This window comes from Anas acuta, chromosome 2 (genome assembly GCF_963932015.1).
Source record: "Anas acuta chromosome 2, bAnaAcu1.1, whole genome shotgun sequence".
In the NCBI taxonomy this organism is placed as follows: Eukaryota; Metazoa; Chordata; class Aves; order Anseriformes; family Anatidae; genus Anas; species Anas acuta.
The window spans coordinates 83,612,696-83,640,407 of record NC_088980.1 but is presented as its reverse complement, the minus strand read 5'-3'; the positions used below and the strand labels follow the sequence as shown (position 1 = coordinate 83,640,407).

Sequence of the window (27,712 nt, the reverse complement as noted above, 5' to 3'; positions counted from 1 at the left end):
ACACCCTAAGACACCTAGAGGAGGGGGTCTGGGGCACTGCCGCCTGTGGGGGACCCGTGCTGGAGCAGTTTGCTCCTGGGGGATTGATGGATGGGCCCTGTTGCACAGAGCCGTATAGGAGCAGGTCTTTAAGAGCTGCTACCTGTGGGCAGCCCCCGCAGGCTCTGTTTGGGAAGGACGGCATCCTGTGGAAGGGACCCCACGGGGCGCAGGGGCAGGGAGTGACCGTGAGGGAGCAGTGGGGACGAAGTGTCATGGGTTGACCACAGCCCCCATTGTCCTTACCCCTGCACTGCTTGGGAGGGATGAATGGGGGGGAAGGTGGGTTTAGTTTGCTTCACTTTCATATTCTCTGGTGTTCTGGTGTGCTAGTGACAGGCAATAAATTGCATTAATCTCCCTCTGCCGAGTCTGGTTTGCCCATAACGACGCTTGGTGAGTGATCTCCTTCTCCTTATCCCTAGAGCCCTCCCCACCATATTTCTCTCCCGTTCCCATTGAGCAGGAGGGAGCGGGAGCGTTCAGCTGCCCAACAAGGTACAACCACCACAGCAGCCTCTGCAGCATACCCAGGTTTTATCAAAAGACTACACAGGCAATAAAAAGCGTGCTCTTTGTTTCCCAGAGACTAGCGAGTGCTTTATCCTGATCCCGTGTGCCCTTCATGGTCCAGCAGCTGGACGCCCACCCAGGGGGGAGCCGGGCAAGGCGCCCCCAGGCCGGGCAGCCACCCCAGCGCCTCCCCTTCGGCTCCGGGCCCGCCTGCTGCCCGTAGCCAGGCCCCGGCCCCTCCCTGCCGACCGGCCGCGTTGCCCGGGCAGCCTCGGCCGAGCTGAGCCGGGGCGGTGAAGCGGCGGAGCCCTCCCCGGCCCCGAGGCCGTCCCCTCCGCGGAGACCTCGGGCAGGCAGGACGCGGGGGAGCGCTGCGCGGGGCGCCCTACTGGAGCCGGGTAGACCTGGCGGCCCCCAGCGGGCCCTGCCACCCTCGGGCGTTAACGGCGTGTAACAGCAGAGCGGGTCACGCTCTTGTTTTTGTTTTTGTTTTCTGCTTTTTCTTTGGTTAGGTTCGGATTCTTCTCCTTGGCCGGTTCCCGGGGACACATCACCACACACAGGTATTCCTTCCTGAAGGTTTTCCTGCTAAGTCTCTAGCTTATCCTCAAAACGAAAGCGTGTTACCAATGTAGTAATTAAAAGTCTGCCCCTGATGCAAACTTGCTGTGCTGGAATGGTGAAGAGGCTGTACCCTGCACCCTGTACCCCTCTCCGCTTTCTTCCAGTCCTCGGGCACCTCCCCTCGTCTCCACAGCCTCTCAGAGGTGATGGAAAGTGGCTTAGCCATGTCCTACAGCTCCCCCAGCACTCATGGGTGCATCCCGCCCAGACCTGTGGATGTCTAGGTATCATGTCTGCCTAAATGATATCTAACCCGATCCTCCTCAACCGAGGGAAAGCCTCCTTTCTCCAGACCTTCTCTGTTGTCTCCAGGACCAGGGATTCCTGAGGGCTGTGAATACTGAAGCAAATTTATACACGCTAAGTTAAGAAGTTAATCTGTACTGAAATGACAAGCGATATTTAGTTGTCAACACAGGTGTTTTTCGCACTTGTGTATGGTTTGATTTGTCTGAACTCATTGTTCTACAAGTGCATATGGTGGTAAGTGTGAGGAGGAAAATGAGCTATCTAAAGGTAGGTGTTAAAAGTCGTAGTTCTCTGCCTGGAGCAATGGTTGGAGTCCAAGCTCCAGCCTTTCGCTTGGTGTTACCATTGAGATTAAGGTTTGTAGAGACTTCCCATTGCTTGTCTGCTTACCCTTACGACATTATGTCCTCTAGCAGCCCCAATAAGAAAGGAGGCAGTTTTGGTAGTAATACTTTTCCTGCCATGCATGCAGACAGTGTTTTGTTTTCATCCTGCATATGTGACCTGCTGTTTTGTTATTTCTTTTAGGTCCTGGTAACTGAATTTGAAAAGATCATGCCTCTTCCAGAAACCATGTTTTGTGCTGAGCAGATCAAAATCCCCCCCGAGCTGCCAGATATTCTGAAGCAATTTACCAAAGCTGCTATCAGGACTCAACCTCGTGATCTTTTGCAGTGGTCAGCTGCGTAAGTATGGTGTTCTCGTAATGATGTAGTGCTATGAATATGGAACCACAAAGTCTTGATGGTCCTTTTTATTGTACAAGGGAGCTGAATAGTGCAATAAACAACATGTATTGCATACATGCTTCTGTGTATTAATGAAACCTGCTAGCCTTTCAAAAATAGTATAGTACTCGATGTATTTTCTGCTTCACTGACATTTAGGACTGGCATATCTGTGGAATAGCTTGATTTTCATTAGAGAAAAATGACTCTTTTTTTGTTGTTGTTAATTGCTATCCTGAAGACCAAACTATTTTTTTTTCTCTCACGTGAGACTTAATTCTCAGAATATAAAGGAAATGTAGAAATAGCCATTTAATCCTTAAGCTTGCTTAGATTGCTTTTTTGTTTATTTCCAGGAAAAAATCTCCTTAAACGTTAATAAAAAAGGAAAAGGTCCTACAAAGTTGTGACTTATAGGTGCTAGTCCATATAATAAATTTCTCACTGTGAAGTTTAAGATGTTTAAGATGTTTCTGCTTCTTTAAGTTCTACTTTTCTTTGACCTCAACTGCTCACTATCATTTTGTCTTGTCATTGTGGTTTAACCCGGTGGTCAGCTCAGCATCATCCACCTTCTCACTCCCTTACCCCAGGTGGAGTTGGGGAGAGACTCAGAAAGGTAAAAGTGTGAGAGCGTATGGGCTGAGATAAGGACAGTTCACTGGGTAAAGCTAAAGCCGTGCACACGAGCGAAGCAAACCAAGGAATTTGTTCTCTGCTTCCCATCGGCAGGCAGGTGTTCAGCCACTCTGAATAAAGCAGGGCTCTTCACACCTAATGGCTCCTTGGGAAGACAAAGAGCATCACTCTGAACATCCCCCTCCTCCTCATCCTCCTTTCCCCCAGCTGCTATTGCTGAGCATGGCCCCACACAGTGTGGGGCGTCCCTTGGGCCAGCCTGGGCCAGCTGTCCTGGCTGTGTCCCCTCCCATCTCCTGGAGCACCCCCAGTCTCCTTGCTGGCAGGGCAGCACCAGGAGCTGGAAAGGCCTTGGCTCTGTGTGAGCTCTGCTCTGTGACAACTAAACCATCAGCGTGTTATCACCGCTTTTCATCTAAAATCAAAACAGCATTGTGTGAGCTCTGTGAAGAAAAGAAACTCTGTCCCAGCCAAAACCATGGCACCTGTCCTACAGCTTGTGTGGAGAAGTACTCTGAATGGTATTTGTGAGAATGTCTAAATTGTGAGGAACTGAAAACTGTCTGTACCTGTGTCCATGAGGGAGGAAAAGCTGTTAACGAAGCTGGGTTTGAGTCTAGCTTGTCCATAAAAGACGTGCAGCCTAATTGCTACAACTGCAGTGTTGGAGGAAGACAGTGGGAACTTCTTAAAACAGTTTTCTTTCTGGAATACATTCTTATGTGAGAGCACCTGAGATGGAATAATGCCCGGATTTGGGAACCAAATGCAGTAAAGGCAGGCCATAGTTTCATACATGGTGCCAGAATTGCTTGAGGAACTTTGTGTCACCTTGTGTTGTAGTGTTTGTCCATAGGAATAGTCAGATGGGAAAACTGATCCAGCCGAAAAATAGCCCAGGTGTTACACCTACACACATGCAATGTATTTATTTCTGTTAGGTTACGTGAGTTTGGTTCTGCAGGGCTGTTTGCTGTGCTTTTGGCAAGTATTTGCACAGCATGGGGTAGCCAGGGCATGGACATGAATGACCAGCACATACGAATGAGGAAGAATGAAGAAATGCTCGAGTTAGATCCACCACTGCCTGAATGAAAACTAAGTTTTTTTGGTTGTTTGTTTTTGTTTTGTTTTGTTTTTCCCCGTTTAGATTGTTGGCTACTTTATGGCAGAGATGGTAGCTCTAAAGGCTGTGGTAGCCTTATAATTAAAAGGATGTGCATCTCATTCTCTTTTCGCTCTATCCTTAAATTTTATTTCAGAGTGGATAGAAATAGCACCAATGCTTATGTGAATGCTGCAGTGCTAACAGTGTTGCCAGGGGTTTTTGGGTAGCATGTGCGGGGAATGTTAATTAAACCAGCAGTAAGATGCTCATCGGTCTAATAGGAAAAGTCTGTGTGAGGTTGTGCAAACACATTCTGAAGTTAAGAAATTGCTGTCCGCAGTTGCCAAGCAGGGCTGAGTGTATTGTGCATAAAATAGGTTAAGTTACTTAAGAATTATTAGAGTATTATAAAAAGGACTATGTAAAGTCTTAAGAGTGTGGTTTCCACTAAAAGGAACGGTGGAATTACCCCCTGGGCAGGGGAGAATAGCGATCCTGCATGCAGAGAGCTCGCTGAACACTGCTGCCTATGTGTGGGAGCATGGAGATTCGTTTATGGAACTGGAAGACCGCTTACTTCTGTGTAGCTTTTAATCATCCTACGCATTAAGCTATGTTGGTGTTCCCATTCATGTAGGTACTTCACAGCGCTGTCAAAAGGAGAAGCCCTTCCTGTGAAGGAGAGGGTGGAAATGCCTTTAGCGAAACAGAAAGAAGACGCTGGTTTGACCCCAGGGCTCCTTAAAGTCTTGCATAAACAGGTACAAACCGGCCTTTGGCAATTGTGACAAATGCTAATGTGGTTTTCTGAGACAAAAAAATGTTGTAGACAGCTGGGGAGACTGTCAAATACTTGATGTATTTTGGTGAGGGACTTGTTCTTAGTTTCACTCTGGTTTTCAGCATTCTTAGTGTGGTGGCATGGTTTTGTTTACAGCTTTCTCCTAAGGGTATGGTTAGTGTTGAAGAACTGAAGGAAAAATGGAAAAACCTGTGCTTGCCTGAGGAGCAGCTGGAAGCTATCCTGCAGTTGGACGTCCATGATGAAGAGGTGGAGTGGATGAAGATCCTGGCACTGGGGTGCAGTGTGCTTGGTGAGGTATGTTCGCAACGGGAACCTTCAGGACCAGCACCTAATGGTGATGTATGAGTATAAGTAATGCAAATGGACCTTGGGGTTAGGTTGTGTAAAGGTGCTTTTGTGTCACTTGGTGTGCATCTGCAAGCTGCACCTGGCTAAATGGCTCCTGTGTTTACTTCTGCTCCCTGCCAGCTTTTTTTTACCCAGAAAGGGTGGGCTGTGTCCTCACTTCACAGGGTGGCAGTAGAACAGCAGGCATGGCTGCGGGGAGCTTAGCTCATGAGAGACAGGACGATGGAGGCATGGTGCTCATGGCTTTGGTGCAGAATTCCACAGAGCAGAGCTGGAGGGAGAAATTAAAACATCAGTTTCTAATTGTGTAGCTAATTACATTTTCACAGAAGCAGTTAGTGTTACTAAATCTGCATTTAATTCTTTTAATGTCAGTAATGCAATCTCAGCAGAGCATTTTAACAGAATGATAGATTATAAAGTACTTACACTAAGCTGATGTTCTTCTGAAGGATAATATTTAAAGGCTTCTGCAACAGAGAATAAGGGCTACTAGGAAGAAAATATTTTTGAATGTTGAGATATCCAGAAGTCCTAATTCTCCACTCGAATGGTATATTTCTTGATTCTAGCTCCTCCCAAATGATTTTGTATTTTTCCCCTTGTTAAAAAAACAAAATTAAAATAAATAACAATAAAAAGCAACATAAAAAAAATGCAGTCACAGGAGCATCATTCTGATGAAGCTGTACAGCCTAGATTTACCTCCTTTGTCCATCCTTTCAGATATTAAGAGATTGATTAGATTTTGGCTCTACATAGCAAAACTTAAACTTCAGTTTCCTAAACCTGAAAGGAAGAAGCTCACAAACTGTTAGATTCATTTCCTCCAGTTGTAAATAGTAGGGTCACAGTTAAGACACAAGACTAGACAAGTAGAGTCCTAACCTAGAATTGTGTGAACTTCTTCATAACACCAGTCAGCCGAAGTATTTTTCTGTAAAACTGATCTGTATTTTGAGTCTTACCTGTTGAGAAATAACCACATGAATAGCCTGTTATGATGCCTTTAAAAGGTGGGAAATTGAGTGGGAATAAATTTACTGCATTAAGTGAGGAAATGAGTAGCAGCTTGGCATGGGAGGAGGAGGAATGGTGGTAAAGTGGAAGCAAAGTGCTGAGGCTAGAAGGCCATGCAGAGATTCACATCATGTAAGCAGCTGTTTCTCTGTCCCCAGAGAGGCCTCCTGTAGGAGGAGCTACATTAAGTAAAAACTTCAGGAAGAGGTTTTACTGAAGCTGCTACTGCTTCAGCTGTTAAGGGATTATAAAAACAAGACTTCTCCGGCAGGTATTCTAGATCGTTGAAATGACATTGCATTTATTTTAAATTTTGCCTTTTTTTTTTTCTTTTTTGACTGTTAGGGATTTTTTATTTTTTATTATTTTTTTTTTTTTAATATACAAAGTTGTTGCTGACTTATTAATGAGAAGGTAAAGATAAATTTTGAAAAAGTTATAACAAAAATATGACTTCCTGGGTTGACAAAAGCCTGTTTGTTTGTTTTAATAGTGTCCAACCAGTCTCTCACTCAACGCAATGCCATGGCAAATTTTTCCACACTTCCCCATATAGTTCAGTATGGATAGGGCAGTGGATGATAGATGTTGTATGGAATAAAGCATTTTTTTTAAGCATAATTTGAACTAACACTTTGAGGTGTGTTTTTTGTTCTTCAGAGAACTTGAACCTTTTTTGGCTTTGATTAACTGAAACATTCTTGAAATGTTTTTGACCTCAGTGTTTTTTTCTATTAACTATTAAAATGAAACTTGCATACAAGTTGGAAAACAGTAAATTCCATCATCCCTAAAAAAAAATAATAATAATAATATACTGATAATTACATTTTTGGTTTTTTTGGTGGATTTGTCTGTCTTAACTGCTGCTACAAATTCATTTAGGCCCATTGAGATAATGTGTGCATAGATGGATATATTAAGGTCTGAGTTTTTACAGTAGCAGAATAGAGCAATTTGGCCATATTGGAGGTATGGCCCAGCGTACCCTGTATGATCTTTAAGCATTACAGCATTATGGTATTTTTTATTTCTGTCTGTTATTTGAACTTTAGTATTGTTTCCACCTCACAACTTGTACTGGTTGGTAAATTTGATAATGAAAGCTAGGTAATGATGATAAAGCCTTCATTTCATCTACACTGATTTTCAGTGGCTTACAGTCTGCGTTTTGTCATGATGTACAAAGGATGTTCATGGCTCTGATACTTCTCCTCTCTTATCTTGACTGCCTCCCCTACAGTCCTTGCTGAGTTCGATGAAGCATGCCTGTGAAATTTTAACAGAGGACCCAGAAGGTGGAGCAGCTCGCGTTCCCTTTGAAACGTTCTCCTACCTTTACTCCTATTTGGCCAGTATCGATGGAGAGATACCGAATGAGAAAATTCAGGAGTTCCTCAATGGAATTAAAGAACAAGCGTAAGTATTCAATTCGGCCATCAATTTTAATATAAGCATCACTTCTGGGCTCTCTGCAAGCCTTTAATTGTAGATGCGTAGTCTAGCTTCTCTTAGGTGTAGCCATACTTACATGAGTAAAAGCTAAGGTTAGATCAAAAGTGTCAAGTTACTTTCTCTGAGGGGTCAGCCTTGGGGGTTTGATCTGTTAAATGATAAATTTTTATTTTTCCACTTCTGAAATATTGAAGTTACTGCCTGGTGATGTGGTTTTCCCCTTAGGAAGCAGTTACACACGGCTTTGTATCATCTGTGTGTTAATGGTAGTGGAACTATCGGTGTCTTATGGGCTGCTCTTGTGGTGGCTGAGATCATAAATCAGAGAGAAACTGGGAGCTCCCACTTGAAGTCTGTGAAGTTTCTATTGTGTTTCTCCCACATTACTTCTCCCTGGTACTTCAAGGGGGGAATATTTAATGTATAGCTGGCCTTAAAGAGTTCGGCTATGCAATTTTTGTAGTATTAGCTATGGTAAATTGTCCTTCCTGGAATGGTCTTGGCATTGGTTGCCTTCAGTGAGTATAAAAGACAAAGACTGTGCATCGTCCCACCTGAATTCATCCTGTTTTGGTTTTCATACCGAGTTAGTCTTTTTGGAATGGGTCTTTCTGTCTTGATCGCAACCAACTTCACGCACAAGAATCCAAAAACGCACAGGCACATATGTGAACTGAACTTTTGTCTTTAATTACCAGATTGATTTTTACTTAGAACCATGTTTTAATAATAGCACTTCTGCTTGTAGTCAATATAGGCCTCAGTTGGCTCTTGCCTTGCATGCTAGGATTTACCATATGTGCTTTTCTAAGACATCTGTTTTTTATTCCTTTCCAGTGACCAACAAGATGGCATGGTACAGCTCAGAAACTTTCTGAGCCAGCCTTCAACACTGTTTTGATCAAGCCTACTCTTCTAGACCAGGTGAGGGTGGAAAAAATAAACAGGAGTAAGTAGCATACAAGAAGATTCTTCTCTCCAGGATTTTTCCTTTTTTTTTTTTTTTTTAATTACCCTTTATCAGATGTTAATTGAATATGTGGTTAAATTGATTTCCTGCCTCTCAAATAGATGCAGGCACCTTGAGAGTGGTACTTTGACTCGTTTGTTTATACACAGTGAAATGTATTTTGCTATGAATCTTTCTGTCTGTACTTCATAAAGACAAAACTACATGTAAAGACGACTGGACAGCGACAAGCAGTGCATTTCTCGTTATCCTTCTGTAAAGCACTGTTTTGTGTTTTTTTTTAACTGACACAAGTGTAGATTGTCTTTTGACTACCTTGTCTGCAAATTAGTCTGACAAAGATGAATAAAATCAGAGAGAGGCTGTACTAAACTCAAATAGACAAGAGATCAATATAATTTATTAATAGATACATTAGTCTTACACATTTACACATTTTCTGGCATATACTGCTTCCATCATGACAACCTTTGAACACTATTTCATTTTGTCTCCGAACACAGCTGTGAAGCAACACCAGTATTATGTTCACAGAATTACTGGCCCTGGCACAACACAAGTAGCAGTATGTTCTGTGCAAGTAATTCTTTGAACAGCTGGCAAACAAAATCATTACGTTCTTGGTCCTACTTCCTTCTTTTATGGCTGTGATATTTGTCTTCTTCCCTGAAAGGAAAAAAGAGAAGTGTGCATGCTGTTAGACTGATGCTTTATTCTCTGTACTAAATTCTTACACACAAGGGCTACAGGTGCCTGACACAGAAGCAGGAGTCAGCTGACACCATTTAAGCTCACCTCTCTCTTTTTCTCCGCGACTCTCTGTCTTTGCCTCGTTCACGACTCCTTTTTCTTTTACTTGGACTCCTGCTGGTCTCTCTCCTGTGTCTGGTGCGTTCAGCGTCCTTAGAGCTTCCTCCAGACTGCCGCGAGTCCACTGAAGCTGACCGTCTGTCTTCCCTTCTGAAGAACAGTTATTGATTGGTACTGATATTATTCAATAAGAAGCTTTGCAATCGCTATTGTTTTCAGTATCACTTTTGCAATATATTGCCTTAGTAACAAGAGGCTTACTGAGTCTTCTCCATCTCCCCCCAAAATGCAATACCTCCCCCAAAAGAGGTCCTGGGTCAATACCCTTATATGCACCCATTTCAGCAAACTAACTAATCCAATTATCATTTCTTACAAACCTTGCTCCTCAAAGCTGCTCTAATATTGCAGTCTTATCTCTACTTAAGAAACAGGAGAATGTGGAAGGGATTCATTCTGTTTTGCTTTAAATCCCCAAGTCTTCAACCACCTGCCCTGAGCTGCTACCTACCATTAGAGGAGCCCGCAAGCTTGACCTAATTCCTTTATTCACCTTTACTTTAGTGCTGAAAACAAACACCTAAAGTGTCACCTTTCAGTTTGTTTCATCTCAATGAAAAAGCATAACTAGACCAGGTAATAATTCCACTGACAAATGCATTGTGTTAAGAACTTAAGAAGGTCCAAATATTTAGTAAACTTGGAAAGCCCTTTCTTTGAGGCATTATATTTTACTGTACCACATGACAAAACATGCTACAGAATAAGAAGAAATCCTGCACTTGTATTTTCAAGTATCCTTCTGTTCCCAGCTATTATGTGTATGTTTGGACACAGGGAAGCAGTGCTTGTTCCCCAGCTCCATCAGAAACTATCTATCCATGTGGATCACTTTCAGCTCATCTTCTCATCCCTGAAAGAAATGTACTAATTCTTTTTTCTCCGTCCTTTATGCAGTCAGAGCTGCTCAAGCAACAGCTTAACAGAATTGGCACACAATAAACTGCATGTGTCTTAGCTGAGGGCGGCATGTGCTATATAGAAAGCAGTACAGGATAACGTTACAGGCTGTCAGGCTGCTCTGTCCACGCAGCAAATTCCTCATGAATGCTAAAACGTCCTTTCTATCTGTGACATACCTTCCTGAAGATTTTGTCTTTCCTCCTTCACACATCTCTGCATTATCTAGCCTATTCTCTTCCTGCCACTGACTGCTAAGTTCTTCCATATGTACACCAATCACATCCCGAATCACCTGCAGATAAAAGAAAGATTTTAAAAAACAGAAAAGCAGCATGCCATGGTAGTTGTCTATGACATACTATATATCTTAAAAACAAACAAAAAAAACCCACAACATTTCAGCATAAATTTAATAGCACCATTTCACAACAGTCTGGTGTATCTGGTTGGCATTTTCACATTCAAAATTTACTGATGTCAGAAACGCTTCATTTATTTGTAATTTGCTTCAACTAACCAAAACAAAAAGATTTTTCTATAGTTTGCAATTCTTAAGGCAGAGCACAAGAAGCAGAATAGACATCTTCTCTCAATGGGTGTATTGTTTATACCTATATAAAGTATACAAAAAAACAATAACTCATATCTTTGTCTTAAGACACTCACCTCAGTGTAAGACTTCTTTGTGATGTGAACGTTCTTAGCCCTGTATGATTGCCGTCGCCGTTTGTAGTCCCGCATTTCAGCCAGAATTTCAAGATGGGACTTTGGACCTTTCTGACTGTCATCTAGCAAAAAATTAGAAGTAAAACAAATGGCCATTAGCACAACATGAGCAGCTGTGGGTAGGCAAGTCTGCTGGCTTTAGTAATAGGAGTCTGAAACAAAATACACTGTATCATTTCTGAAGTTTCTCCAATACTTAGTAGCAATTATGGACTTAACACAAGCTTCCTTTCCAACTTTCTTACTGTTTATACAAGGCTAGAAAAACACCACGCAGATGTTACTATGTGATCTCAGTCTCCCAGCAGTGACCCAAATCAACATACAGGGTTGCAGTTTGGTCAAAATGCTACAAAACACAAGCCATGTATCCAAAGCTGGTATTACTGTAAGAAACAATGATTGAGAAAGCCAAGTTCTGTTGAACTGTTACCTGTATAGATAACAAACACTATCTGCTAGGCACAACAGGGTCACAGAATAACACAGATGTAAGTTCCACGTGGTACAGTTACACAGCAGCACATCTCAGTAGTGGTAGGAGGCTTTGTCCACTATATCCATTGCTATGATGCTCAAGAATTCAACTGAGTGACTGCACCAACCTGCCTTGTTAGGCTTTTTTTAATTTTAAATGATCTTTAATCTTGTCATCTCTTATAGTAAATACTGTTTCAAACTTCACGAGTAATTTGTCAGTATTAAGACACCTGAAGTCAGTTGCAATGACAGAAGATCTATCCATTAAATATACATAACATCTATGCTAAAGAAGGAACACCAAGGCTTTCTCAGAGCCGTCAGCACAAAGACTACCAGAACAGTATTTTCTGATGCCAGACTGTCATTGTGGCTTTGAAGAACAGTATGTTTTTCCTCAATAAAAGTAGCAAAATTCATGTTGGCTTTCACCAAAAGTCATCTACCTATATGACGTAAAATAAAACAACAGTAGACCATCTTCCAAACCTTGGGTGATCTTTGCTGCTAAATCCACAAAGAGATCGCTGTCATTTTCTGTGATTTGTGACTTCGACCTCTGTTTCTTTGTTTCCTCAACAACATAATCATAAAGAGCAAGGCGGTCAGCTTGAGTCAGGTCACAAGTGTAACGCTTATGATTTTGAGGAACTTCTACAGGCAGTGATGAATAAGATCCTGGAAGTTGAACAGAGAACTGTTATTAGTAAGACAGCATAATTATACAGGAAAAAAAAGGAAAAGGTCAGCAATGCCATAAACACGCACGCTATGTTCATCCTCCCCTTATACATCTGTAAGGAGTTAAGTCCTTCTTCACTTGAAAGGGTAACACAGGAATTTTATTTTTAGAATGCACTGTTCTTACAGGGTCACAGAAGCCCATAAAAGTGCCCTAACAGTTATGTGCTCATGATTTTACAAGAATCCTACAGCTTATGATCAATACCAGCCTTCCTATCCTATTATACAGCTACTTTTTTTTCCCCCATTTTTCTTTGTTGACAAAAACTTGCAATTAAACAAGCAATATCAAGTCAGTAAATCTTAGAATAGGCCAAGACACCACAATAAAAATCACTCTGTATAGTTTTAGTGAGATCTTCACAGAAGTGCAAACTTGGAGTGAAAACTGCACAGCAAACACTGGCATCTAGTGGCTCACTGACATATCTTTGCGGTGCACCAGGTGACAAAAGGCTTATTTTCTCTACTTGGATATACACGTGTCAAATTGAGTTACCGCTTCTCTCCAGAGCAAAATACACCCGACGCATTCCAAAAACATAGTGCCAATCAGATGAAGGCTTTGCCAAGCCAGAGAAAGAAGAACAACGTGGAAATCTATGCCTGAGCAAGCACTGCTCTATTTGTCAGGTCAGGAAAAGTACAAGTGCACTTTTCCTTCTGCACATGTGCTAGCCAAACCAAAAGTGTACAGGCACAAAATGCTGCATCTTTTAGGTGTTGCAGTAACTTCCGAACTACATACTGCAGCTTTACAGTGGCTCCTATAGGTGGCCCTACTTTTCTACTCTTAGCCTCAACTCTTCAGGAGAAGCACAGGTCACAGTCAACCTACTCTACAGACTAGTCACAAAACCCACTGAAAAACGAGACAAAATAATGAGCTGAGACCATCGGCAAAGGACATTATTATATTTGTAGATGTGTATCTATTATACAACTATGTAGAGCCTTGAAACAATCCAACATAATACTAATGTGAACATCGCTCAGTTTTTGATCTACAAAGTGTTGGACAAGCGCACACAGTTCATGTTTAGCAACTAATCCTTAAACAAAATTAAAAACACAGTCCTCCTTTTTCCTTTCCTCCTCACCCATTCCATGAACAAGAAGTCTGGAGGCTGCTTGTAAAGAGCTGGGGCCACACAGGGCAGAACACAGAAAATACAGGCAGAAAACAAAGTGCATATAATGGGATGGGAAGGAAAGGACTAGTGCTTCAGAAAACTCTTGAGTTTTGCATCTGAAGAGAACCAGAAGTCTGAGTACAACAGACTCAAATTCTTTTACCTGGTTGACCTGAATAAAGAAAGTTGTTACACCCCAAAGTAAAGACAAGAAGGAATATTAAAAATTAACTTTAAAAGATCCTTCACAGCAATTCCACAAGAGAGCTAAAGAAATCATCTCCATACCTGCATTCTACTTACCTTCACTGTAGCCTATGCCTTCTTTCACACTTTGAGCTTTAGCTTGCTGAACAATACGAAACTGGAGATCTTTATCTGCAGATAGAGAAGAACTTTTACATCAAGTACTTGGTAGGGCCAGTCTTTATTCCCCACCCTCTATTATGAGATTTATGGTATTTTACACAACACTGTAGTTTTATTGATGCATAAGGCAGTCTAAACTAAAAGTATTTTAATCTATCCCATATTTGAACTATGGGGAGGAGGGGTAAAAAAAGGAAAGGACTTCTGGGTTACAGGGATATGGAAAGACGTGTATGTACATTGGAACTCTCTCCTGTATCATTACTGTATGTCCAAACTCTAGGGCCAGTTTTTCTGCCTTATTAAAGTGCTTTTTAATGCACTTTCTTCACTTAATGTACAGAAGAACCTAGATAAATTACCAAAGAAGAAAGAAGTATTCTCTTTGTGATTTACTATTAAAATGGCCAAGGGACCTCCAGAGCAGAATTACACGATGAAAGAGGTTAAATGAATAAGGTAAAGCAAGGCAAAGCACGGTGACAAGACAAAATAAATCTATGTGATGGAAACACTCAGTTTTTCTAAGATGTCTTGGAGAGTTTATGGGCAAGGTAGTGTAGTATGCTGGTATGAGGACACAGGCTTCACCGCACCTGAGGTGCTCCACACAGGCCACCCCACAGGAGCAAGGATGGTGTTAACAGGTTGCCCAGAGAGGTTGTGGTGGCTCTCTCACCCCGGTGAGGCTCAAAAGCCATTTGGACACGGTGCTGGGCACACAGCTCCAGGCAGCTTGAGCAGGGAGCTGGACCAGGCGACCTCCAGCATCCCCTTCTGACCTCAGCCCTGCTGCAAAGCGCCCCCACACCCACCCACCCGCTTACCCATCGCAACGCTGGGCACCTTCAGGTTTTCGTAGAAGAAGCTGGAGTCGTACATCTCAGCCTGCGGGACACAACAGCTTGGTCACAGCACAGCAGCCCTACCTCATCGAGCCGCCCGTGGCGTCCCCAACCCGCAGCCCTCCCTTGGGGTCCCCGGGGGGATCCGTGCATGGGGGCTACTGGCAGCACCAAATTTACCCTCCCCAATTCCTCCCACGATGCGGGACCCCCCCAGTAAGCCGCATCCCACCTGCTCCTGGTCGGAGTATCCCATCTTGCGGAGGCGGCAGGACGCCGCATGCCTCTCCAGCGACGCCCGGGGCACCCGGTGATGGCTGTCGTAGGGGCACAGCACCCGCTCCACCTGCCGGCCGCACACAGGTCAGCGCCCACGGACACCCCAAGCTCCCGCACCCCCGGGGAGCCCACCGCCACCGCCGCCCCCTTGCCGTTACCTGGTCGCCCAGCCACACGGCGCTGCCAGCCGCCATCGCCCCCGAGCGCCACAGGGAAGGGACAGGAAGGGAAGGAGACGCCGCCGCCGCCATCTTTACTCCGGGGGCGTCCCGAGATGGGGCGGCGCCATTTTGTGAGGCGGCTTCAGCCCGGCTGCTGAGGGCAGGGAGGGAGGGGATGGAGGGAGGGAGGCGCCGCTCTGCTCCGCCCCGGCTCCTCCTCAGCCTGCCCCGTACCAAAGGGTGGTGCTGCACGGCACAGGGAGGGAGGGGACGTGCGTTTCGTCTTGGCACCATCCCCACACATGCACAGCCCAAAGGGACAGCGTAGGAGAGAGCCACAGAGCTGGCACATGCCCCCCCAGGAACCCTGTCCGCTGTTTGGCCCAAATTACAAAAGCCTTCCCTTAGATGCTGAGGACTCAGTAAAACTGGAACATAAAATAAGGAAAGAACAACTATCCTAAGAAATAAATTTAATGTGATTGACAGTTTTTGCTTGCCTATTTTTGTCTTCTGGGAGAAAAGCGCAAATGACTCGAAAGACGAGTCAGTGTAACAAGGCGGGGCGGGGTGGGGGAAGCACGACAGATGTAGCTGCCAGAATGACTCTTGTACATCTGCTTTCCTTAGCAGATTACAGCCATTTCTCTCCTGCACTGTGAATTTGAGACTCAGCTGGGATTTTAGCCCTCTGGGAGATTTGCTGGCTCTCGCTATGTTTGCCTGAGGATCTTTGACTTCACACGATAAAGAATACTTGGAGCTGAAGACTTCCCATCTGCCCTTGCCGTTTCAGCTATGCTGTAGCAGGGTGTGCTAGCTAACATTAGCACATTTTGTCATAAGAGTAATGAGAACAGCTGGGCAAAATGGTGCTGACCACCTCCTCTCCACTGGAAAATGCTGTTTCTTCAAAATTACAAAAGTCAAGTTCAACAAAATATCAAAGCAGTTAAAAATAATAATAATAATAATTTGATAGAATTAAACTAAATTTATAAGTAAAAAAATATATATCAAAATAAGATTATATTTAAAAATCGAAATCAGTATAGATAATTTGCTCTGTTAAACCAGAACATTTTGTGTGATTCAAAATAATCCTTGGGTGCTTTTTTCCCCCCCTAAAATAACAGCTCCTGTGATCATTTTTCCTCTGGCCTGTATGGATTTGATGAAATGGCTGAGCAACAAACCACTGGGGTGAGTGTTCTCCTTTCTAGAGCTCTGTGAGAAAAAGTCCAGTGAAGCTTCATTCCTGTGATACAGTAAATCCAGTTACGAGGCTGCTAGTGCACAGACCACAGTGGGGCCTGGGCTAAGATTAAGCCTCTGAAATAGGTTTACAAGAAAATCGAGGACAAAAGGTGAGCCAAGGCCTTTAAAAAGCACATCGGGATACTGTGAAGCAGCTCCACGACACAGCAAGTCAGTGTGCAGCCTCTTGGGGATCCTCTTTGGCAGCACCGAGCGCCCCGCACCCCTGTGCCAGCTGAAGTGGTGACAACGCTCTGGGAGGGGATGCTCCAGCTGGTCCTTCGGTAGGGCTCCCAAAAACTGGAGGACAAGATTTTAGGTTCAGCAGTGCCTTGAGAAGTGGCTGCAATCACAGTGCATCCCAGGGATGCCCTCAGGGCAGCTGTGGAAGCTGCTGTGGCTCTTGCTGCGTTTGTCACTTTGGGGCACGAGGGGATAAGGTGCTTCCATGAGCCACTTTCCCAGCTCACAAAAATTCACAGCACTGCTTTCCCTCACAGGCAACAGCACACTTACATTGGTTTCCCATCAAATGGGATGTGAGATCACCACAGACGTTCAGCTACATAGCCTTTTGTGGCTGATTCCAGCCTGTGGCATACCCTCCTCTGCACGCTAGGACCATGCTGGCTGCAGGCCAGCAGCTTTGTGAGTCTGTGGTTGAACGACACGGCTGATAACACACCACTGAGTTTAACGCATATCTGCCTCCGCGGTCCCTTCTGAGGAGGAGAGAGGAAACAACACAGCTGCATTTCCCCACGCAGAACAGCCTCCCAGAAGGGGGTACGTGAACACAGCCTGCCCCCCTTGCAGTGCTGCAGTGCTGAGTATGCTGGGAATCTGGTGCTCTTTCTGGGCAATATTGATCTCCCGAGGAAGTCTCTGCAGGAACCGGCCCCAAATACCCTCACAGTGCAGCAGAACAATCCGAAACTGCAGGATATGCAGAAGGCACAACAGGGAAATAGCGCATATATTATGGCAGCATAAAGGCTGTACAGCACTCCTGGGGAACTCCATAAGTGTACCACCTCTCCTCCTCCTCCAGATACAATTTATACTGCTAGAAAATCCAGCTGCTTACACATCTGATACCCTCTGATACTGCTCATACAGCCCAAACCTTTCTGATGGTCATGCACCACAGGTAGGAGGCTCATTCGGAGAGACAAAACCCTTCCTCACACAGATCACACAGGGAGGAGCATCCCTCACCCATGGCTTGTGTTTTTATTCATTCACTGATAACAAAACCTTGCAGGCACTCTGCAGCCTTTTAAATATGTATTTAGAAGCATATTGGCTCCTTGAACAAAATGATTTGTTTCCAGTGTAGCAGAGAACAGGCTTTTCATATTTAACATTCCCTCTATTGCTTAGATTCATTCTTAGAGGTGTATTGTGTTAAAAGTTCCTTCTGGAAAAACAAACAAACAAAACCCACAAAACACCACCACCAACAAAAACCCATGAAATCTCAAACTATTCATTCTTTTTAACATGCTTCTGGTAAAAGAGAATTTAAATAAGCATTTTAACACCCTTTTCAGGCCTTGCCATGGTGTACTTGCATGTTTCTCGAAAGAGAAAGGTCCAGGGAGCAAGGGAAAGCAAGCTGAAGGATGAAAAGATGCTTCTTGGGACTACTCCAAGGCCAAAATGGAAACAGCCTGGTTTATAGCTCCAGGCAGCCCATGCTGGCTTGGCAGGTAGAAAAGACAGCTTTTGACCTGCAACTAGAAAAGATTTGTGCCGGGCCCCACCCCAAGATACCTGGCAAAGTTGCAAGCTAGCACAGGGCTCGGAGTGAGCAGCCTTCTCTCTTCAGGACATGTTGGCAGCCACCAACATGTCCTGAAGCTGGGGCGTGCTCCACCAGGGCATAAAACTCATTTTCTCCAGGGAAGATGTGGTGCCCAGGCTGATAACCCAGGGTTCACTCAGCAAACTACTGAACTAGACAGAGATTTTGTCAGGAGAGAGCACACAGGCACCTGAGTTTCATTTTTTGGTCAGTGCAGCTATTGCTCCCTGCTCTAGACTTCAGCTAAGATGCCACGCTCCAAATCCGCAGCACAGGCTCAGCTGGATCAACCTTGTTATCTGCAGGGACATGAGGTGAGCTTCTCTAGCAGGCGTGAATCAAATTAGAGAAATATTCTTCACAGCATAAGCAGACTCCTCAAAATTCTCCATGCCAGATCTGTTACCGGAGATTAATTTCCATCATTTGCTGTCTGAGTTCCAGCTTTGCTGCCCTTCCAGGTCACCCCCAGCCCTGGTGTGGGGCAGAGCAGGTGCTAATGGTAAGCAGAGAAGTTGGAGATTGCTCTCAGGCCTCATTATTTCCTCTGCCAAGGGAGCCCAGCTGGTTTATTCATTCAGCTGTGTACCACCCAGAGCCTGCTATGGGTCCCTGGCTCCCACATCGTACTGCTTGCTGTTTTTTACCTTAGCCCCATTCACAATTACAGCCCAAGGTGTATTTTACAAACTGCACTATGCTGGACACTCCAAAATTGATTCACAGGTGGCAGCTCTAGCACCCGCTAATGCCTTATTGATTCCTCTTTTTGTGTCTCCTGTGATCTCCGGTGGAGGCAGCAGATTTAGATCGGTGGATCAGATTGGCATGACCCTTATCTTTAAAGATAAAGAACCTGAAAGCTTGGAGTTGCCCCCGCATGTCAGATTTGCACGGAGCCTGCATGCCAACCTGTGCTTGCACACGGCGACGAGAGGTATCGCTGCAGGAGTACTGCCAGAAAACAGCCTCGCATGATGGACCTGGAAACTCACTGAAAGCAGGTGGAAGCAAATCCAACCTCCTCTTGTACGGTGAAGCTTTAATTTAGGGGGGTTTGCTCCTGCATTGACTTTTCCACATAAGCCCTTGCACCTTCACGGTTGCTGCACTGCGATCTTTGGCCCTTTTTCTGCTCCTGCTTTGCGAGGAGCTCTCCAGCCAGGCAATGCCTGCTGCCTGCTCAGCGCCGAGGTTGCTCACCTGCCTCCTCCTCCTGAATTGTTCTGCTTCCAGCACATTAATTTGGTTAATGCCCTCGATGATAAAGCATTGTGCCCTACATGCTCTCGGTGTGGCGACCCTTGTGGCATGGGGTTGCTTGTCCTCAATGCTCGGTAGGAGGGAAGGGTGTGCAGTCTTTCCAAAACCACACAAATGAGGTCTAATTGATTTTTTTCTCCCACAGAGGTGAGACCCAACGATTTACCCATCTGCTTGCCATTTCCATTCACCAGTCTTCCTGGGGTGGCTTGACAGCCGGAGCTGGAGGTGAGGCTTTGTAGCACGCCCCACCAGGAGCTTGATCTCTGCGGAGCAGAGGTGTCAGCCCTGGAGGCAGCTCCCTGCTGGTGAATGTGGGCCGAGAGCCCTCAACGCCCCCAGAAAGCAGGGGCTGAGCGTCCAGTCAGGCAGGGGACAGCAGATAACACACAACCACCTCTGAAAATGCGTGTTACTGCCTCTCTGCTTCATTTCCCACAGTAGCAGCAGCAAGGGCTAATGCATGAAATATTTGTTAATTTGTTACTTGGCCCGAAAGGTGTTGCCCGAGCGAGGAGCGCGGTGCGTTTCCCTCCCTCTGTGCATGTACCTGGGGCTGCAGCCACAGGCTGCTGCTGCTCTGAGCGCTGCTGTCACAGCTTGACACCAGGCCTTTGTCCCTGGGTCGCTGCTGCCCATGCCTGGCGTGCATTGGTAGGATTTTATTTTATTTCTCGAGCACAGGGAGCTGGCCCAGCTGATCACCTGCCAAAGATCAGCTGGAGCCCGTGGTCCCCTCGCTGCCCGCACTGCCCTTTATTAGCAGGGCACAGGAAAATGCTTTCTGTGGGGGTGGGGGGGAGCATCCCTCCCTTTGTGCCACCTGCGACCTGTGAAGCACCTGGAGCTGCGAGGTGAGCCAGCTGGGTCCCAGCCATGCTCCACGGCCAGCTGGAGCCCTTCCACCCTCCAGCAAATGCACAGCCACGCTCAGTGGCCAGGCACACGCAGGCAGAGCCGCTCGCTTCTGCTGCCACCGCAGGCTTGTGCAGCTGCAGAGGTCGCCCTGAGAACATGGCCTCTTGTTATTCTCTCGGTGAGCAGTGGTAGCTGCCCCTGGGGGTTTTCCTTTGCCATTTCTTTCCAGAAGGGTGTGCGAAACAAGCAACCTGATTTTTAAGCTGAAGCAACGCTTCAAAGGAAGCGCTCCAGAAGGAGAAACTTCACTCACAGTCTCATGGAAAAAGGAGCCAGCAGCAGGCACAGCGCCGGGCGGGTTTTATAACAAGCCTCGTGTGCTGGGTGTGGATTTGCAGGCGCTTCTACCAGCATCCCTCCCTTGCAGGAGGATTAGGCTGGTGGATTATGGATGCCCTTGAAGGAGGCTGGCGTACTCTCAGGTGCTCTCAGCACAAGAGCTGCACCCCAGCAGCGTGGCTTTTGGGACCATGAAGAGCTGGGAACCCCCTGCCCAGAGGTGCTCAAGGCCAGGCCGGATGGGGCTTTGGGCAGCCTGGTCTGGGGGGAGGTGTCCCTGCCCATGGCAGGGGGCTGGATTTATATTGTATTTATATTTATATTCTATTTGAGGTCCCTTCCGACCCAAACCACGCCGTGGATCCGACCCTGGGCTCGTCGTCGCGGCCTGACGCCAGGTGGAGCTGCACAAGCGACAGCGAAGCCCCGCAGCTCACCGAGGCGCTGCCCTGCAATGCCCGCCCTGCCCGGCTCGTCCTCTCCCCGCTCCTGCCTGGTGCAGGCAGCGGTGGGAGAAATCAGGCCTGGGTCCCTGCGCATAGCAGCACAGACCCGGAGATATTTTAGTAGTGAATCAGTTACACCAACCCCTTCCCGTAGCTTCTGGAGGGGTCTGGCATCTTTACATCATGTAAAGATCCTCCCAGCATAAACCTTGAGCATGTCTTTCACGCTGCCTTTTCCCATTTTATTTGGGGGTTTTCTTTCCCAACGTCACCAGGACCCCTGAAAAACTTCCCCAGCCCCTTCCCCATCTCCTTCTCCATCTCCGTCCCTCTCCTCTTGAAGCTGCTGAAAATTAGCAGCTCAAATTAAGAGCACTTCTGTGCTTGTCGACAGCTTAGCCCGCTGCAACAGCGTCTCAGACCACACAGAGGACACCAGAGCCTGTCAGAGACTCCTTCATCTTTATTTTCTCTTCAGTGTGAAGTGCCAGAGGTGTAAGCCCAGCAGATTTTGGAGGACTCTGTTTGTTATGACATGATCACGATGGGAGCGAGGCATGGTTCCTCCAGCCCAGCACTTCTAAACCTTCCCCACAGTGGCAACACTTCAGCCTTCCCTGCCTCTTGCTCAGAGTGCAAAATTAAAAAAGCAACAAAAACAGCAACAATTTACGGAAATAAGATGAGCCTCTGAGTTCATCTGGAGGTATTTTTTCAAGAGGCTCCAAGGAGTTCTCTAATATCACTTTGTCTCCCCTGTGCTTCTCCAGCCTCACTCACGACCTGGACGAGCTGGAGGCTGGAGATTTTTAAATTAAGGTAGAAAATCCCCGGGGAAATGAGGCAGCCGTTTTTCTAATATTATGTACACAGATATCTAATGCATATTGATGAATTACATATACCATTTATATTTATGTTTAAAAGGTCAACAGTGTATATTTACATACACGCACCTATGTCTGGATGCATACAAGATTGTACATAAAAGGTCAACAGCATGAGTAAGAAAAACAAGTTGGTATTTCTAGCTCTTCTGTTTAATTTGAGAGACACTGGGGGTCACCTAGGATGGCAGCGAAGGCTGGTGGCAATCATCACCCTGTTCTGCAGGTCTATAGGCCCACCTGCAGTGCCTTGTAGCCTCAGAGAAAATCCCCTCGCACACCCTTTTTCCACTCAGCCCGGGGAATTCAACAGGGCACTTTATCATCGGGTGGTTTCCATCGACTTACTGGGGGAAAAAAGCAACTGAAAATTAGAGCATAATTTTCCCCAAACAAGCCTAATTTAAAACAAACTAAATGGCCTGTGTGAAACCAATCAAGGAAATAAATTGTTTAAAAAAAAAAAAAAAAAAAAAGTGATCTGGTTAACAGATGGTCCCAGAGCTAAGGGAAGCTCTGAAATGAGCTCAACCACACTAAGCTGTTAGAGGCTCCCAGCAAACAGGCCAAAATAGCCACGGCTAAATGCCGGAGTCATTATCAAACACACCAATCTGCCTGTAAACGAGACAACGTTTCTACTGAAAGCAAGACTGTTAAAAGTACAACCTCCTCATCCTGCATATTTGTGGTGAGTGCTGTTATTAGAAGTGGGTGTTGCTGTTGAAGTGCCAATAATGAACTTTCAGCCTTTGCTTCTCTTTCAGCCCAATATGTCCCAGTGTGAAGGCAAGACGTGCATGGCTTTACCCTTCCAGTCTTACCAGGAGGTAGGAAAAAAAGCAGTTGCAGTTAATCTTACTTTTATTCCCCTATTCACACCTCATCTAAAGATTGATTGGGGCCCTGACCCAACAAAGCACACAAATGCATGCTTAGCTTCGAGCAGGCCTCGATTTATAATTCCAGAAACTTCCCAGCAATGGGAACAGGCACATGCTGGCACTGCATGCTCGAGTGCTTTGCTGGATTCGAGTGCTTTGGGGTACAGCCTGCACAGTTCTGTGTTCCTGACCGCTGTGTTGGTCTCCCCCCAGAGAGCACTGGGGCAGGAACAGGACTCAGCTACGCCTGATGGTGCAGGAGGCTCCACTTCCAGATGTTGAATGCAGATCCCCTTCCGCTGCAGCTGTAGAAGAGACAACACAACATGAGAAGTCTCAAATTCTTCTCGTTGTCTCTTTTTTCCTGTTTCCTAACAATGTAGGGGCAATGTGACTGGCACTGCACATTGCTGCTCTACTTCCTACCTCAAATGTGCCAGAGGCAGGATTTGAATTTAAAGTTGACAAATTGGAGAAACAGACTGCAAAAATAATAAGATGGAAATCTGTAAAGACAAGTGCAAAGCATTACACTTGAGCAGGAATAATCAATTTCCTGAGTACAAATTGGGACCAAATAGCTAGGAAGTGTTGGAGAAGAGGTTCTAGGGATTGCAGTGGGTCATAAGCTGAATGGACCTATGAGAGGCTGCTGTGAAATGAGTGAATATGTTAAGGGGGTCAGAGAACCCCTAGCTGCAGGAGAAAAACCCTGAGAGAGAGAAAAAAGGTGTAGTCACCAAAGATCTCCAATCTCCCTATAGAAACTTCGGAGCAGTAAGAGTTATACATGAAAATAAATCAATGACTAGAATCACCTGGCCATGCTTATTTATGTGTTTGTTTACAGCTTAAATATATTTTTAATTCATTAATAGCCTTTAGATAGAAAAAGCCAGCTATAGCAAGCCCCTGTCTGATCTCCTATCTCTGTTTCACACTTCAGGCTTTGCAGACAGTAAGGAAGATATCCGTGCTGCTCCTCCACAAAGGCATCGATGGCAGTGGTCTTTCACGTGTTCCAGTGCCACAAAGGTTTCACAGTGCCTCCAAAAAATACCACGTAAGAAAAATGCAGAGGTGCAGCAGCACAGACTAGGAAATGAGGCTGTGCTCTTGGCTTCCCCAGTGGAGAAGGATCTGGCTAATGGTGTCCAGGGAGATCAGGTCCAGCCCAACTGCACATTGCTGAAGAGGGACATCCACAAAACCAACCAGCCAGTTTCCTAAAAGCGTGCTTCCTGAGTCCCTCATGGACTTGCTGGGCTTTACCCTACTAATCTTGCTAGCAGGAAGGCAAATCTGATTGCAATTAATCTCACGTGACAAACAGAGAAGGGAGCCAGAAAGGCAGGAGGGCTCACTGAAAGCAGCAGTGAGATGGGGCAGCACAGCCAGGACGTGAGCTCAGCCTCACCCGGCTGGGATCACCCTGCTGGGCAGGGCTTCAGGAGCAGGCAGGCTGTACTTCCCCTTGCAGCTGTGAATAAAAACACCCAAACTGCCCATAAAGCAAGCATGTTGTTTTTTTTTTTTCCTTCCAGTTCTTCCTCTCCTTTATCACTACCAGCATATTCATGCCACTGTCCCAGATGAGTAAGATTCAACGTTATTTATTGAGTTACACTGCTGCGAATGTCTATTTCTCCTACGCAGCCACGTGCTCAGCAGCTCTCAGCTATCTCGCACTGAAAAGGAAATATTTTGGTAGAAAAATGACACTTGGCAAGGCTTGGTGCCATCACACTCACCAGGCTGAACTGGGGTTAAGGAGAAGGGTGAACATAGGGGAAAGAATAATATTGCTCTCAGCATGAGAGCCTGTCTTCTATATTCACAGCAGTACAAATTGCTGCTAAGTACTGGTGTGAGGAAAAGTATTTTCTTATGCATATTTATGAAAATGCATAGAAATAATTTGAGAAGCAATAGATCATCACATAATACAAAGTAAATTGACGTATATTTTCAGAGGCAACACAGAGATTGGTCTCATAATACCTACACTTGCATTGAAAAGACTACAGAGGGTAAACTGCTTATCATACTCCTCTTAATACTTTATTCCTCTTCTTTTAAGGAATGGTTTTAAACTGCTGCATGTATTGCTTTTCACATTTCACTGTATGTGTTAGAAGGTAAACCTGCCCTAGAATAATAGATTACCCCATCTGTAAGCTGTGCAAAGGTTAATGCAAAGATTTTTTGCTCTTGTTAAGCTGCATTAGCCGATATGATGGCTTTTTCTAAAATGCAGTTTCAATGGTTCTGCTATTTCAATATATGTTTGACTGTTTTGCTATCTTTTTTTGAAGCTCATTATTTCCCAGCTGGGAATAGAGCAGACTTTGGGCTGAGGCAGCTGGCAGATGGACAGGGAGGAAGAACTGCCATCCCCCAACAGGCTTCACCCACACTTGCTGGGGAATTGCTTTCCTCAAAGCACAGCCCCAATTTAGGTTAGCTGGAAGCAATTCATTTTTAAAGAAATCTTATGATACCCAGTGTTAAGAGAAATGAAGTAAAGACTTCTGAGATGCATTGCTACTTCTCACCCCACTTTAAAGCAGTAACTCCCCCTACAATACATAATAGATTAAAAAAAAAAAAAAAATCTACCCCAAATGAAGACTTTTTAACTGTTTTCCCTCCTCATGTTTCCTTTTCTTCTTCTGTCTTGATCTATGCATATTCAGAACTAATTGGGAAACCCACTCTGCTAATTTTCCTTTGGGTTTTGGAAGGAGGAATTCATCAGATATTGACAGCACGGAAATACCAAGTACTCCAGTCAAGTTTTTTGAGGGGGCTGAAGAAGGAAGTCCGTCCAAGCACACTCGTTTAGACATCTGAGAAAAGAAGTCAGAGTGGATTTCTGAGTGATGAGACCCAAGGATTCACAAGGGGCATCTTCTCTGGTGCTATCTACAGCAACAGCAATAGGTTTTTTTTTTCTTTTTTTTTTTTTTCTTTTTTTTTTTTTTTCTGATCTTCCACTTCAGACACAGTTTGACTACGCAGCTGGAAAAGCAAGTGAGTCTCTTCGACATATGTGCTCCGTATTCCAAAACATACAATAAAATGTTCATGGTGCATATGGGGCTTGGCTGTGCAATCACTGTGCAGGCAGCAAAGCGAGGGGCTGGACCACCAGGCTGGGCCATAAATGTGCTGCTGCTGCACTGGAGCTTTATTTCTGGCTGCAGTTCAGAGCCCTGCAGAGCACACTCCCACCGGGACGCCACATCCCCTCCAAGTGAGCCCTCACTTGACTCCTACAAACTGTGGTGACAGTCTGGAGAGACAAAGCAAAACTGACACAGCAAAGTTCCTCTTTCACTGCCATTTACCGGTCAGCTCAAAAGAACAAAAATTCACGTGCCTTCATCGGCACCAGCCACTATGAATGACTAAAATTCATGACTTTTCCTAGACATTTCTCCTGTGATAAAGTTGGCATGATTAAATTATGGTAATTATTTGCTAATGGCAATATTTAGGCTCACAGTAAGACTGTGGATTTAGGAGCTTCTGTCTGTCCAGTCAGAGGGCAGCAACTACAGAGCCTTAGGTGAGTTGTTCATTTCTTTGTGGCTGTAACCACTTCTAACCCACAGGAAAGCCACAGCACATCCAGGAGTCCTTCAGGGACCAGCAGAGACTCACCGTGACAATATTCACTGCATGATCACAGTGAGTTATCGGAGTCATCCTGTACTGCATTATTCTTCCTCAACCAAAAGCAGCCTCTGCTCTACGAGAAGATCAAGCATAGTAGCCGGGTCCACAAACAAGCTCTGGGTCCTCCCAGGCAATTTCCAGCTCGGCTCCAGGAGGGCGGTAGTGCTGTGACTGACTGCTCCCCTGCAACCGACTGCGCTGGCACGACACTTGTGTTCTGTAATTTACAGGGCTAGAGCCCGAGGCTTTAAATCCCGTAGGAGAGGAGACCTCTTTTAGCTGGGGTTATACAGAGTGCATAATAATAACCCTGTGCCTAGCACAGTAACGGCCTACCACATCTACTCATTATTACTGATGATCATGTTACGGTGTTAGTAACAATTGTCTTTATGCCAAGACTTCTCCAGAAAGCAGCTGGATGGCAGAAGGCACTAAAAAGTTTCCCTGCACTATCCTGCCTTGTGGCATGAATAGGTAACACTAAATCCCTGTAAAAAATGCACAGCTCAGGCTTCCTTCCTTCTCTCATTAAAAGGCACTTTCTTAGGGGGAGGTTAATTATTTAACGGGCTGTTTGATTCACCTCCTTAACCCACTTTGCCTTGTCTTCTGCGGCTGGCTGCCCCGATGCTGCCCGTGCTGTGAGGATGCCGGGCGGTGCCTGGTGGGCACGATGCTGCCGCACCTGCCAAAGGCAGATGAAGGAGGCTCCTCACAGCACAGCTGGAGGCTGCCATGGCTGCACATTTCCCACCTGTATCTACCACCAACAGCCCTTGCTGCAGGGGCATGCGGCCAAGAAAATACACTTGTGTGTAGCAGGAACCTCCTTCCTGGGGCACGGACTCTCTTGGTTGAGTTGCAGCTCTACATCCCACGTGGTGGCCTCTGCCTCATCCCCACCCTCCAAAACCTGTTCTTGTTTTAAAATGCTTAAAGATCCCACAGCATTTTATACCTTAGCAAACACCTCTTTCATAAATCGTTCTTGATCGGCCATAGCAGATCCCTGTCAAGTGACTTTGCTGGGAAAAGACCATTTTCCAAATGTTTAGAGCAACTGCCTTGCTGCTGGCTCTGTGAGCACTGGTGTTTGTGTCCAACACGGAGTGAGAGGGCTGACTGGGCAAAGGACTGCCTTTTAATTTCTAGAGAAACCTGTGGTTTCAAACAGGTCAGTGTTGAAGCCCCCCAGGAGAAGTTAATTTCTGAGCTGGTCATAAACATTTTCTAAGCCAATGCCCCATATTCTCCTCCAGCACATATTGTAAAAATTACA

The 27,712-nt window shown here is 45.5% G+C and overlaps 2 protein-coding genes and 3 long non-coding RNA genes across 7 annotated transcripts; 2 read left to right on the top strand and 3 right to left on the bottom strand.

Annotated features, from left to right (window-relative positions):
- The first annotated feature begins 765 nt into the window (after window positions 1-765).
- Window positions 766-8,876, top strand: ROPN1L (rhophilin associated tail protein 1 like). The gene is made up of 7 exons (XM_068671004.1): window positions 766-950; window positions 1,065-1,115; window positions 1,954-2,111; window positions 4,538-4,661; window positions 4,838-4,999; window positions 7,317-7,492; window positions 8,366-8,876. The coding sequence occupies exons 3-7, from the start codon at window positions 1,981-1,983 to the stop codon at window positions 8,427-8,429; spliced, it is 657 nt and encodes a 218-aa protein (XP_068527105.1). The 5' UTR covers window positions 766-950; window positions 1,065-1,115; window positions 1,954-1,980; the 3' UTR covers window positions 8,430-8,876.
- Window positions 4,806-6,186, bottom strand: LOC137850711 (uncharacterized). Of its 2 annotated transcripts, XR_011092766.1 has the most exons (5): window positions 5,942-6,186; window positions 5,759-5,842; window positions 5,483-5,654; window positions 5,133-5,324; window positions 4,806-5,033 (listed from the first exon to the last, which is right to left on the bottom strand). It is a non-coding gene; the product is annotated as an uncharacterized lncRNA (long non-coding RNA). The 2 variants fall into 2 exon arrangements; XR_011092765.1 differs by having other exon boundaries at window positions 4,806-5,324; window positions 5,942-6,180.
- Window positions 8,867-15,188, bottom strand: SNRNP48 (small nuclear ribonucleoprotein U11/U12 subunit 48). Of its 2 annotated transcripts, none has more exons than XM_068671003.1 (9): window positions 15,006-15,188; window positions 14,801-14,914; window positions 14,551-14,611; window positions 13,658-13,732; window positions 11,967-12,155; window positions 10,938-11,059; window positions 10,448-10,563; window positions 9,294-9,455; window positions 8,867-9,164 (listed from the first exon to the last, which is right to left on the bottom strand). In XM_068671003.1, the coding sequence occupies exons 1-9, from the start codon at window positions 15,096-15,098 to the stop codon at window positions 9,125-9,127; spliced, it is 972 nt and encodes a 323-aa protein (XP_068527104.1). In that variant the 5' UTR covers window positions 15,099-15,188; the 3' UTR covers window positions 8,867-9,124. The 2 variants fall into 2 exon arrangements, with proteins under 2 accessions (XP_068527104.1, XP_068527103.1); XM_068671002.1 differs by having other exon boundaries at window positions 9,294-9,458; window positions 15,006-15,187.
- Window positions 15,189-19,946: 4,758 nt separating this feature from the next.
- LOC137850707 (uncharacterized) lies at window positions 19,947-24,365 on the top strand. Its single transcript, XR_011092763.1, has 4 exons — window positions 19,947-20,371; window positions 20,866-22,556; window positions 22,633-22,695; window positions 22,963-24,365. It is a non-coding gene; the product is annotated as an uncharacterized lncRNA (long non-coding RNA).
- Window positions 22,801-26,532, bottom strand: LOC137850708 (uncharacterized). Its single transcript, XR_011092764.1, has 2 exons — window positions 26,416-26,532; window positions 22,801-23,054 (listed from the first exon to the last, which is right to left on the bottom strand). It is a non-coding gene; the product is annotated as an uncharacterized lncRNA (long non-coding RNA).
- Window positions 26,533-27,712: the final 1,180 nt, after the last annotated feature.